Below are 12,693 nucleotides of genomic sequence, written 5' to 3' on the forward strand. Positions count from 1 at the left end.
GGTTATAAATTTGAGAGATCTCAAAGAGTCCCCTCACACCTGCAGCAGAACCGCCCTGAGGTTGGTGGCGTCACTCCCAACTTGCACTTGGGGGGAAATCTGTGCTAGGATGAGCACATCTGAAACTAAGCTTATTTAGGATTGATTCAAATCCATTAGCATAAAAATAAAACTTCAGGTATTTAGGATTTATGGGGGGGAAGGATGTCAGTAAATAAAACGTTTCTGTATCATTCAAAGAGGTTTTAAAAATTATTTATTTAACATCCCAGAGATTATTGTCCTTAACTGGAAAAAATCCATGTTCTGAGAAATAAAGAAAATATGATTATAATCAAATTAAACATTGCAATTTGCAGAGTGATTAAAACCAAGCTAACAACCATCTCCAGTATAAAAATAAACTTTTGAATACTAAGATTTTAAAAACATGATTGGGGACCCAACTCGTGTTATGTAGAAGAGAATTTGCACTGAGGTCCCAGGCTATCGCTTCAGTAGTGCTTCCTTCCCAGCAAATCATGGTGGATTTTTCCTATTCTTCCAGAAGCTTATATATTTAGAAATAATATCCTCATAATAATAATAATGAACATCACTAGAAAAATATTAATGAGAGAGGAGTGCATGTCCTTTGATTATAAACTCCTCAGATCAGTGATGGTATTTTTATGTTTTTGTTGATCTTGGACCATAGCTGAGGTTCTCTGTCTTTCCTTCAGAATAAATAATAAATAACGGTAATAAATACATTGGCTAGAGAGTAGGCTGTCTACTGGAGGAACAAGAAGAGAGCATGGGACGCTGAAATCCTTCTTTTTAACCTAGGTTGTAGCATGGAAAGCAGTGAGAAGGAAGAGCTTTTGCCTTCTCATTAAGGATCCAAATTTACTTTGAGCGTGTGTTAATGCAGCTGTTGGTGTTTCCATCAGGAATTGTGTGTGTGTGACCTGTTCCCGTTCGCACGGAGAGACCAACTCCACGTGTCCACGAGATGTATTTGGGATTATTCATTTCTCTTAGGTTGAGTGAGTTTGGCTCAACCCTCAGATCTGGCTCTTTGAGCTTATCTAATAGTCTGCAACACTGAAAGAGTAAAATTCCTCCATCTCCTGATACCTTTTAAATCACAGTTATCCCCTAAAGACCAACAAAACAGTGGCTCTTAAGTGCTCTCTAATTTTGCAGACAACTAAAGGAGATCCTTTCCCTGACCCACGCATTTCTTCCTGTTCCTCTGGTAATGCACGGCTTAGTCTCCTCGGCCCAAGTTAATTTGTTTTAAATAATTGCTTTCTTCCGTTGCCTGTCGATGGCGGCACTTTGCTACCACCAGGTGAACACGAACTTGTAGAAGAAGTCGTACGATTTGAAGCGAAAACCTTTTTCAGCGACGTGGGGCTGAAAGGATATTTTGTACCCTTTGGCTTCAACGTCCATTTGAATGCAGTCCAGCAGATCAGAAATACTTGGTGCTGCCTTCCAGGGGCCAAACTTCACCACGGATTTTTTATCCATGTCCAAGCTGTTCAAGGCATCCTGACATCTGCCCATATCCTCCTCCGTTCTGACCACGCACACGATGACGCTGGACCGGCGGGATGCGACCGCTTCCGCCCTCGCGATGCGGATCATCAGTTCGATGTTCTCGCTGTAGTTGGGCACACGAGCCAGAAACTGCTTCCTCGCCACGAGCTCCCCGAAGATCTGCGGGGAGTCCTCTAGCTGCTTGATCAGAGGTTCGATGTTGTAGAACAACGCCTCCTTGTAGACGTCCTGGATGCACTGGGTGGGCACTTGGTTGCTGCGCAGGTACTCCAAGATGTATTTGAAATAGGTGCCAGGCCTGTCGATGAAGAACCTCCCTTCGGAGTCGGTCCGGAGTTTGGGCTGGCCGGTGAACATCTCTGCCAGCTTGGAGCCAGGGTGTTTCTTTAAGGTGCTCAGCGTTGTCGTGTACATCTCCCCGCCGACGTTTAACTCCACGATTGGTGACAGCTGCAAGTATCACAAGGGGACAAAAAGCCACGTGTGTTACCTGTCTGAGGCCATCAACATGGAAGTGTCAAGGAAAAAACAAAATGCGATTGTGGCTGGAAATTGGAATGATGGTGTGAAGAGCGGTAGGAGCCCTCATCCCTTGGGGGACAGGTGGGAACACTCACCCCATCTATTGCTAAAAGCAGAAGCAGGACGTTTATACGGCCCTCATAACCAGAACAGCAGAGACTTGGACATTCCTAAATGGCTGAGTCCTCACCTCATCTTTGGGACGTAGGAAAGTGTCATTTTGCTGGTGGGGAAGAGGGACAAGAAGTACCCTGCCCAGGGAAGCTGTCAGTGACTGCAGGATTTGACATCGATCTCCTGAGTCCCACACAAGAATTGTCCCTGTTGGCTCTTCTCCTTCCAGTGAGAGTGACCTGAGCTGTCACCTTCCCCGTGTGCAGAGGGAGAAGGACCGAGCTCAAAGCTCTGCAACTCCACCCCTCTCACCCGAGCTGGTGTTTTCTCTTCAACGGAGGAACTAAAGCTCTTTGAAACTTTAGAAATGGGTGAAACTGGCTTCCACTCGCCTGGGGGTTTAGTTGTAAATACTGAGCTAAGACACAAAAATTCAGCATGCCAGAGGTGGGGCACCGAAGCTGTTTATCAGAGCACGTTAAAAATGTATGATAGGTTTAGCTAGGAAGTAAAGGAAATAATTCATGCAACTGACGTGGATTAAAGAAGGAAGATGGTTCAGTGCTGAAGAGTTTTAACAGCCTCCCTTTGCACTCAGTTGTTTTTTATAGTACAAAGTAGAGGACAAGGAGAGGGCAGAAAGGAGGCAGTTATTTTCCCTCCCGCCGTCACTGCTGTAACGCAAGTCACATGCCTGGCCAGGGCCGCACCTGCCATTGGGAAGGCGTCAGTCAGCAAACAACCCTTTTTTCCAGGAGCTCACCTGCGCTTTCTTGGATCCAGTCACGCCAGAATCTGCTTCAGCGCTGCTGGTCACATGCGTCAAGCGAAACGTGTACTTAAGTGCTTAGCTGGGTCCCACAGGTACTGACCCACAGGGTGACGTGAGCTGATCTCGCAGCTCCTGCTCCCCTCTCCCCTTTCCATCCTTGTACCTGCCTACGTCTTTCTGTTGCTCACCTCGTGCCAGCTCTGCTTCTCCTTCATCTTATTGAGCTGAGGCTCACAGGGGATTTAACAAGCAAAAAGAAGGCAGTAGGAGCAGACAACCCAGAGCAGGGGGAGACCTTCCCTCTAAAGAGCAGCAAGCTATCAGATTTCGCAGAAATTTGCTCACAGCCTAGGCAAGCCAGGGAAAACCATCAGATTCAAGCCAAAGAGCCACCTGGAATATTGCTTTGCCCCAGTGTGGATGGTTTCATCTCGAGGGAAATCATTTGCACTAGAGCCAAGGAAATGTAAAAATTTGTCTGAGACTATTTGGTGGTTTCCACCCACTGAAGAATGTAGCCCAGAGCTGTTTCTTTGATAAAGCCTCTCAGTTATGAAACTTGTCATTAGTGCAAGTGATGACAGCTTTCCCAGGGGAAATCTTTCCCAGGCAGGGATCGTTTTGCAGGAGGGTCTCGTGCTTTTGAGCCTTTGCTCCTTTTTCAGCTGGCAGGTCAGATATTTCATGCTGTTTGTCACTAATATGAATGGATAACAGCTTCTTCGTTGATACAGGAGCCCAACTAACCTTGTGTTCTCAGATGTTGATTAATGGTTTTAGCCTGGCACCAAACTGGTTCCCAGTGAACTGGGACTACTGGCACCAGCTAATTACCAGCTCTGCAATTAGCCAGCAAGGTGACACTGAGGAAGTCATTCCACCTATCTGTGCCCCAGTTTATTAACCTGAAAAATAGTTACCTCCTCGGGGAAGCATTTTGCAACCTGCACCTGAAAGGCACAGCATAAGGAGGTTGGATTCGTTGAAGACGGAGAGATCTGGGGGAGAGGCTGTAGGGCTACACCAGAGAAAGCAAGCTGGTGAGCGACAGACTGAGGGCAGAGAGGAGGAAAAGAAAAACTCGTCACTGATTCCTGCCTAGTAATATGCTACTTGTCTTGAGATTGCCATAAGTTTTCCTCAAAGCTGGAAAAACTACTGCTCCCAGCTGATGATTCTGCACATCTACAACACAGGGCGGCTTTTGCATCATTAGAGGCTCTAAGAACTATTGCAACCCCCCAAAACTCACAGCGGGTTTTTATTTAGGGATCTGACAAATTGAAGTTCACATCAAATTAATTCCACCTCATGTCAAAGGAGAAAAAGAGCCGCTCTGGTTGTTCGCTGTGCCGGATCCTGTGTGCCTGCGAGGGACGTGGCCCTTCTGCAAGCAAACTGGTGCAAACAGGTTGGAGTCAGCCACAACTTTTTACTTATAGTCCTCTTCTTGGTCACACATTTGGCAAGCCCTGGTGTCTTCAAAATAGCAGATGGGAGGGAAAAAAAGCCCACTGATGTAGCCCAAAGGGGATGCTCTGATCCCACAGGAGGAAACTGTGCTCCCCGAGCCGTACCTTACTCACCGTGTGCAGGTTACCAGTGACCTGCTTCCCCAGGGGCTTGTGCTCCGATGAAATGCTCATCCTACCCAGGAGGTGACGGCTCAGCAGTGTGGGAGAACCTGCTCGGTGCTTGGCTCCTGCCCCGCACGCAGGACGGCTCCTTGCCACGTTCTGGTCCTCTCGTTTTTTCTTCGTTGGGTCAGGATTTTTCCAAGCTCCCAGCCCAGCTGCTGCCCCGGAGGCTCCGGTTTGCTCCGGGCACGGCTTGGAGGTGTAAGGAGAGGGGAGGGAACAGCCTGAAAGCGGAAGTATTTGCTCATTAGTTTTCTGGCAACCAGCAAGGTGCAGGGTGGACTCGGGATGGCTGCCAGCGCGCACCACCTGTAATATTATCTGTGCGGTGACTAAGAGCCAAATAATGCTTTCCAGAGGAGGCCCAGTGCCCAGAGCACCTCCAGGGAGCCCCGCAACGTGTGCCTGCGTGACCGTCTCTGCCTCGTGAACCCACTGTGTCGAGACCAGTAAACGTTTTCACAGCTTTTTGGCCTCCGTGCGCTGCTGTTTTAAAGCGTAGTTCACCCCAAACCATCTCACTGATCCCGTTTGTCACATCGATGTCAGATCAGGGTGTCTACAGTCTGTCCAAGGTGGTGGCATTTTCTTCCTCGCCAATACAATCTCTGGGCACTGAATAATTTGTGGAAGGTAAATAAAACCAAACCTGAATCTCTGTTTGAGCCTTTTCAATTGGTCATAAATGTTTGATTGGTATCTTTGCATGATGTTATTTTCTAATACCCTGTATCCACCAAATGTCGGAAGTGGAGAGCACCACAGATTTAGTGGCAGTGCGACTGTTTCTCGCAGCATTGAAACACTTGCAAGGATGTCTGTGTTCGTTTTTTAAAAGCAGAGGATCAAATAAGACTGAGCCTAAATAACCTCTCCAGGTCTGGACCGCAGGCCTGCAGAGTCTCCTTGGTTTTATTCCAGGTGTTTCCGAGTGCGCTGTTGCTTTCCAGTTTGTCTTCAGGCCACTCCTCACCTCTGTGTCTTTGTTCCATTACGGTGGCAAAATTGCCATGGATGTGATTGTCCTGAGGTGTGAGTCAATGTTTGTAACGAGAGGAAATACCTATTATTAGTTCAGCTGATATAGAAGGATAAAAACATCCATGCTTTAGGGCATGTGAGGCTTTCTCAGGTCTGTAAGCTTCTGTTTCAGCTTGCTTGGGTATTTTTTTCAGTTTTTTCCCAGTTTTCTAGTTTCTGTTGGTCTAATAAAAGGTTTCATCTCCTCCACCACCCTTTCCTTGCTCGCTTCATTTCAAGCTGCTTCCTGATCCCAGCAATCAAAGAGAAAATTTGAGACAAATACAGCACTTCCTACAAGTCTTAGTGGGGGAGAATTTAATGATGAAAAATGACAGCGTGGTATATAAGGAAGCCATTTGCACAAAATCTGCGTTGTGTTCATGGAAACCAGCTTTGCTGGTTTTGCATCCTCCAAGGATTTTGCTGAATCTGTATCCTTCCCAAATAGACCATCGATCTGACCAGAAGCTTGAGGCATGGAGCAAACAGTGTTAAATTTGCACTAATTCACTCACCTTGAGAATAAAGCCAGTCCTTGCCCAAGGCTCCATCAAAGCTGGACACAGATTCTTTTGAATGCTTTGTGTATTTGGGTGAACCTCTCATGGAACCCAGCTTACATTTTGCTTCTGCTGCTCTGAAGCATCCTGAGGGATCCTCAGTAATAACCTGTGTCTGAGTTATCGCTGCTGCTGCTTTGAATTTTCCCTTTGCCAGACCAGAGGAATTAATAGTGCTGGATGCACTAGTGAGGGCTGCTTGGGAGCCCAGGTTTTGTGACGTGTAATAAATTTTATAAAATCAATGCTTACTGGAAATGGGGGAGAGCTGGAAGATCTGCACCTTCCGTGCCTTTGATTCCCACAAATCCCATTCTTTGGGCTGTCTCACGTAGGTGCTTCAGAAGATATCCTGAATGTTGCTGACAGAGGTGGAGTTCAGACTCCTTCTGTACGGCACATCTTTGATGCTGGAGGTGATAACCCTTCCTTCTGCAGGTGCAGAACTGGATGGACGGGTGGACAGTCACCGCTCTGCTCCCACAAGCTTTTCACGAGGGAAGGGTGAAGAGCAGTAGAAGAGGTTACTTTGTTCAAAAGCTCACCTGGAGGGCTTCCCCAAACCAGAATCAAGGGTGGCTGATGGGGTTTGAGGCCAAACCTTCAATGCCACAACACAGATCCTTACCACTTAACCAAAAGGAATAGTTGTTAGCTGGCGTCCACAACTTTTTTCTACTGCTAGACCAACCACAGCTGGTCCTTCAGTCTGATGAACGCACTGATCTGGTTCCCCCATTCTTTTACTCCTTTTTTTCTATCTTGGCCACTTTGGCTGGCGCATCATGGGACAAAGAATCAGCCTGAAAGTCTGTGAAGTATTCTGGCTGGAAGTCACCATGTATGTGAAAAGCCTGTTTGTTATTATTTGTGCTGCTCCTGGGACTTTTTAATTCCACCAACTGCATGACTTGCTTTAAGAGGGCATTTTTCAGTCCTGCTGTACAAACTACTCCTAGTTGGACTTTTTTCCCCGCTTCAATACAGATTTGATTTAAACTGCCAAATTCATCTGATCTCGGAAGAGGCCTCAGGAAGAACTTGTCACAGCCCCAGCCATTTGTTTATCGCTGCCTGCCTGTGGGGATTTGCTGCCTTTTTTTCAGGTGGTCATGCCAGAGGTGGCATCCTGGATTGCTAGGACCACACATCTGACCTGTTTAGTGTCACAGCTTTGCTGGGCAGTCATCTGACTCTTCATCGAAGCCCCCTGTGCCTGCACCAAGTGGAAACAGTCGCTCTTGCAGTTTGTCAGTCCTCCTCTGACCCCACGATCAAAGCCATGCTGAGGAAACCACTGGGTGGGGGAGCGGCCCATGAGAGGTGTAAGTGAGATCAAGGTTTTGGAGAGGACCAGAGGAGGCAGCCCCGACAAGGCTCTGAGCAGTCCATGCTGCTAATAACAGCTAGTTGAGGCTGGTTTGAATTTCATTCTTCCCTTGAGAAGGATATAAAAAGCCAAGATGATGAAAGTCTCCATAACCTTGGGCGACAGCGGTCCTGGGATTCCCACAACCAGCAGCTCCATTGTAGCTGCTGCTCCACACCCCCTGGAGAGGGCTTGGCCACCACTGTGCTCTTTCAGGGAGGTTAGCTGGGTTTCTCCCTTTGGGGAGTGGGTTTTGATTTGTATTAAGCTGGAATTTCCACCCAGGATCTCTGTTGGGCTTTCTGTTTGTTACCAGTTGGCCTAGATCCCTGAAATCCTTAATTTTTTGGGCCTTTTAAAGCTGCATCTGATGCATTGATGGTCTGTTGGGGGTCCACCTGCTTGCTGTCGAGCAGAGAAAGAGATCTCTGAGGATGTTTGCAGAGGACATCAAGCAGGATCAGCAAAGTCCTGTCCTCGAAGGGGAGGCTGCTGAGACCTGTTGGAGAGGTCGGCTGCCCAAATGGGTCACGGACCCATGAAGTGGACAAGGAAGAAGAACCAGTTCGATGTTCTTCGTTCCTCTCCTGGCTCCTCATGCATCCTCCTTGATGCATCAAGCCTTATCTGCTTGGGATGGACGCTGGCCCTGACATTTCTTTTACAGACACTTGAAAGGTAGATTTCCCTCTGCCCGCAGTTGTTTTTTTTAACAGAAGAGGGACATTTCCAAGCCTGTAAGCTCTTTCAGGCAGGGACGATCCTTTCACTGTCTTTGTGTGAAAGGATTAGCCCGTGCCTGGACCTTGTACAAGCAACCACAGTATGAATCATCAGAATAATCATACTAATGCTGAGAACTGTGTGTCTGCCAAAGAATGAGTAACTTGACAATGGCTTTGTGGGGAATAAATATGTGGGTTTTGAAACTTGTACAAATATGTACATAACAATGAACTGGAACATCTCTGTGCTGGTACATACATCAGTTTGGAAAATAATGTTATCCATAAAAGTGTTTATAACAGATTTCCTTAACACGTTGAGTTGGCAGCTTCTGCTTAAGAGAATTAGGTCAACGACATTCAGATTTGGGTTTTGTGCCCTAGTACAAGTAAATACACTAAATCCAAGGGGGAAAAGTAGAATTACATGCTTAAAACAGGAAGGGAAATGAGAAGTTCGGATATGGAGAAGCAGCTGGGAGCAGCTCCCGTTTGCCTTTCTCCTCTCATTCTCTCTTCTCCAGTATCTGAATTTCTTGAGGGGATAAAGCCCTTCTGCTCTGGTCCATCTGGAGCACGGAGGTGACAATCCACAGCTGATCTCCACCCTTCTGGTTGTATTACAGCTGCTAGCGTTATCACTGCTGGGAGTGACGATAAATCAATGGAAGGGGCACCTAAAGAAGGTGATTCCCAGAACTCATGAGCTCCAGGGCATCTCAGTGTAGGAAATTCCTGTGAAAAGCTAGGAAACGAGCCAGGTTATTTTAAACAGCAGCGGATGGGTTAGCAAAGAGGAGAGGCAACAAACTTGGCGCAGCTTTTCTGAACTCCCACGCAGCCACTATTCGCTCCAGCTGGGACCTGGCAGGGCATCCCAGTCTCTGTCCTGGAGTTTGCCGGGGGATGCACCAAGACAAGCCAGGTCTCTTGCAAAGATCACAGGAAAACCAGACGGGTGTTTTTGTCTTTTGAAGCACGTGTGCTGACACCTGCAAATTGCCAGCTTGCTCTGATGACCAGTGGCCAGCCTGCAAAATTTGTGAAAATTTTGCTGAAAAGCAAAACCATCAGCAGTTTGCTTCAGCTCTGTGCAGGAGTTGCACCAGTCCAGCTGGGCTCTGCAGCCCAGGAACCTCTCCTAAATCAAACAGCCATGTGCTATGCAAACATTGTCGACATTTTTACCTGCTGCCTTCCAGCTGTTTCTCAGCTCCACCTACCTTCAGGGAAAGCATGGCAGGTGGCTTGCGTTAAGATCTGAGCTGGCTTTGGACAGGCCCTGGGACACCACTAGAAGCCAAGGAAGCAAAATGCAAAGCAAGTGCATTTGCCATCTTTGACGGATGAACAGGGAGAGGCATCCTTGGGATATAAACTTAACCACGCAGATTGCCATCAGTTGAAACAACCCAACAAGCCCATCAGTGAGGGCTATGAGGATGATGAGGGGACTGGAGCATCTCTCCTATGAGGAAAGACTGAGGGAGCTGAAGACTGAGCCTGAAGAAGAGAAGGCTGAGAGGGAACCTTATAAATGCCTACAAATATCTGAAGGGTAGGTGTCAAGAGGATGGGGCCAAACTCTTTTCCATGGTGCCCAGCGACAGGACAAGGGGCAACGGGAACAAACTCAAGCAGAGGAAGTTCCATCTGAACATGAGGAAGAACTTCTTCACTCTGAGGGTGACGGAGCACTGGAACAGGCTGCCCAGGGAGGTTGTGGATTCTCCTTCTCTGGAGATATTCAAGACCCGCCTGGATGAGTTCCTGTGCAGCCTGCTCTGGGTGACCCTGCTTCGGCAGGGGCTTGGACTAGATGATCCACAGAGGTCCCTTCCAACCCTACCATTCTGTGATTCCCAAGAAAGCAAATTGTTCTCCTTATCTTTATTCCCATTGACTTCTTTCCCATGTTTGTATCATGTTCAGCTTAGCTTGTAGGCTTTCCTGGAGCAAGAAGGTGAACTAGATACAACGGTGCTCTCTTCTTGCCCATCTTTCTCTATGCTCTTTCTCTTTCTGAGGTCTCTCCCAACTTTTGATGTGCCACATGGAGGGTGTGGGACAGAGCTGAGTGTATGGGTGTCACTGTTCCCAGGTCCCTATCACACAGCAGTGCTACTGAAGGTGTTGGTATGGGTCCATTCAGCTGGTCACTCCCTCTTGAGGGACACTGGGTTGTCTCCAGTTGAAGTTCAGGCTGATGCTGTCTGGCTAGCCAGAAAAAGGGTGAGCTGCAGAAAAGAGGATTGTTTCAATGTAGCCTATGAAGGTTGATAGCCCAACCAGTGGGTTTATGCCTGGTCTTGTTGCTGAGGCTACAGTCTTGCTTCTCCCAAGCCTGTGGTAGGACAGGTGACGCTAGGCTAGTCATGGAAAACCAAGGCTCAGAGACAGACACACAGAAATAACAAGGGAAAGACTTTGGCTGTTTATCTGTGGGACCCTGTGAGACTGAGGCTTTGACCAAGAGGAAATCCTTGGGCATCTGCTGTGGAAACAAGCTACTGGGGAGCTAGAGAACGGATCTGCACTCCTGGGGCCCCTGCCAGATATCGATGGCAGATATCCCTGTCCCCTGATGAGATGCACCTGCCAGAGGATATGTGGTTTGGAGGGTATGTTTTCCAGCACCTCCTCCCTCGGCTTGGGCTGTTGATGCAATTAGATGGTTTATACAGACCCCATTTCACAAATTATTCATGTTTTGCTCACATATTCCGCATTACAGCAGCTCAGACTTGGTGGAACAGGGGCATTTCCCAACGTTCGCACTTGCAGAAATGCTTTGTTGCCTTTGGGGAGCTTCAGTGCAATGATAAGCTCTGGTTTCTGTCCACTCCTGCCCTGTTTCCCCGATGGGTGCTTGGACACAATATTCGCAACAGTTTATGGGTACCTTAATTTGTCCTCGGGCAGTGCTGGGCCTTTCAGGGAGTGCCTCTCTCTGACAAAACCTGGGAGAACAGGATGCAGCAAACGAGAATTTGCCCTTGCCCTGCACATCGTGTCCTGCACCTAAGTCAGAGCTCTGAATGAGCATTAACTTCTAAGCAAGGAGACGGGGAAGCTGAGGACCAGACTGGCAAAAGGTTGACCAGGGTCATACAAGCAGTGCCAGATAAATAATGTACAAAGGTCCTGACTTCTATGTCATAAATCCTTCCCCTCCAAAGTCTGAGTCCGCTCCCTCCCTTTCAGAAGTTTTGTCTGAAACAAAGATTAACGTGTATGCATATATATATAGTATCATGCATATGGAGTGTATCTCTGTATAAGATATGCATATGTGTCTTACAAATATTTTTGTCCCCTCCTCATCTGTATGTGGGAGTCCTTTTTAGTGGCGTTCTGGTTTTAAGCTTTAAAATGATTGCATAGCACATCTTAAAGTAATTACCTTAGTCACAAGGGGCAACAAGTCTTTTTCTTAAATGACTAGATATTAATATAATAACATGGATGCACACAAGGCGAAAAGTAAGACCAGGAGAACTGGAGATGTTGCAGTGTTTTGCTGCACCTATCAGAGACACCCAAAGATGCCCAGTTGTAAAGCTTTAATACCAGCCATACACTTTAAACTGGTAATGCCTCTCTACCCCCTTCATTAGCATCCTCAGAGCTCTGGTTGGGCAAGGTGTGGGAGTTCTCCCAGACCACTGCCTGGTTGGTAGAGGGGCTACAGGCAGACCCGGGTCTTCCAGCCCTTGAGTCTCTCCCCACGGCCGCAGCAGGATTAGCCTGAAGAGCAATAGTGGGACCACCAGGCTCGCGTTATCCTCCTTGCTGAGACACTTTCCCAGTCCCATTGCCCTGCAATGGCACAGTCTTCTTTCCAGCCTTGGTGGGTCCCTAAAGTTTCAGGGAAGTTAAGAATGAATGGGAAAACTAGGCACAAAAGAAGATGTCTTTTCTTCTGCCCAGCACCATCAGTCGATGCTTCTGGGGTGTTTTTGAGACTCTGCAGAGATTTAGGCGTGACTGATTTTGAGACAGCATCCACCACCGCTGAGGATGTCAGGGCAGGGGGTGCGCTGGGAGAATGCTTTGAAGCCACAGTGCATTTTGTTGTTAAATTGTGCAATAAGTTTTCTCTTTTATTTTCTGTTCTATTAGAGTTTCACTAAAATAAAAGCAAGGGGTGGAGTTCCTGCTTTTCTGTTTCCTTACAGTGCCGTGGAGCTTCAAAGTGCTGCTGAGCGATCAGGGCCCCACCAAAGGGGTTACCATGGACATGAACCCATGACCAAGGCATGGAGCCACCTCCAGGTAATGGGAAGAAACAGGGGAACCATCTGCAGAACATTTGCTCATTTTAGACGGACATTTTAGAGCTGGTGGGTCTCTGATTTCAGCCTGAAGGATGTTATGTCACTCTTGTGATATGACAGATTTGGAGAGCATGTGCAGCAACACA

At 47.5% G+C, this 12,693-nt stretch overlaps 1 protein-coding gene across 2 annotated transcripts; it reads right to left on the reverse strand.

Annotated features, from left to right (window-relative positions):
* Nucleotides 1-1,326: 1,326 nt before the first annotated feature.
* KCTD14 (potassium channel tetramerization domain containing 14) lies at nt 1,327-4,614 on the reverse strand. 2 transcript variants are annotated; one of them, XM_009931031.2, is made up of 2 exons: nt 4,543-4,614; nt 1,327-1,998 (listed from the first exon to the last, which is right to left on the reverse strand). In XM_009931031.2, exons 1-2 carry the CDS (start codon nt 4,600-4,602, stop codon nt 1,327-1,329), a joined length of 732 nt encoding a protein of 243 aa, XP_009929333.2. In that variant the 5' UTR covers nt 4,603-4,614. The 2 variants fall into 2 exon arrangements, with proteins under 2 accessions (XP_009929333.2, XP_075279626.1); XM_075423511.1 differs by having other exon boundaries at nt 4,534-4,602.
* Between the last annotated feature and the right edge of the window lie 8,079 nt (nt 4,615-12,693).

This window comes from Opisthocomus hoazin, chromosome 1 (assembly GCF_030867145.1).
Source record: "Opisthocomus hoazin isolate bOpiHoa1 chromosome 1, bOpiHoa1.hap1, whole genome shotgun sequence".
NCBI lineage: Eukaryota > Metazoa > Chordata > Aves > Opisthocomiformes > Opisthocomidae > Opisthocomus > Opisthocomus hoazin.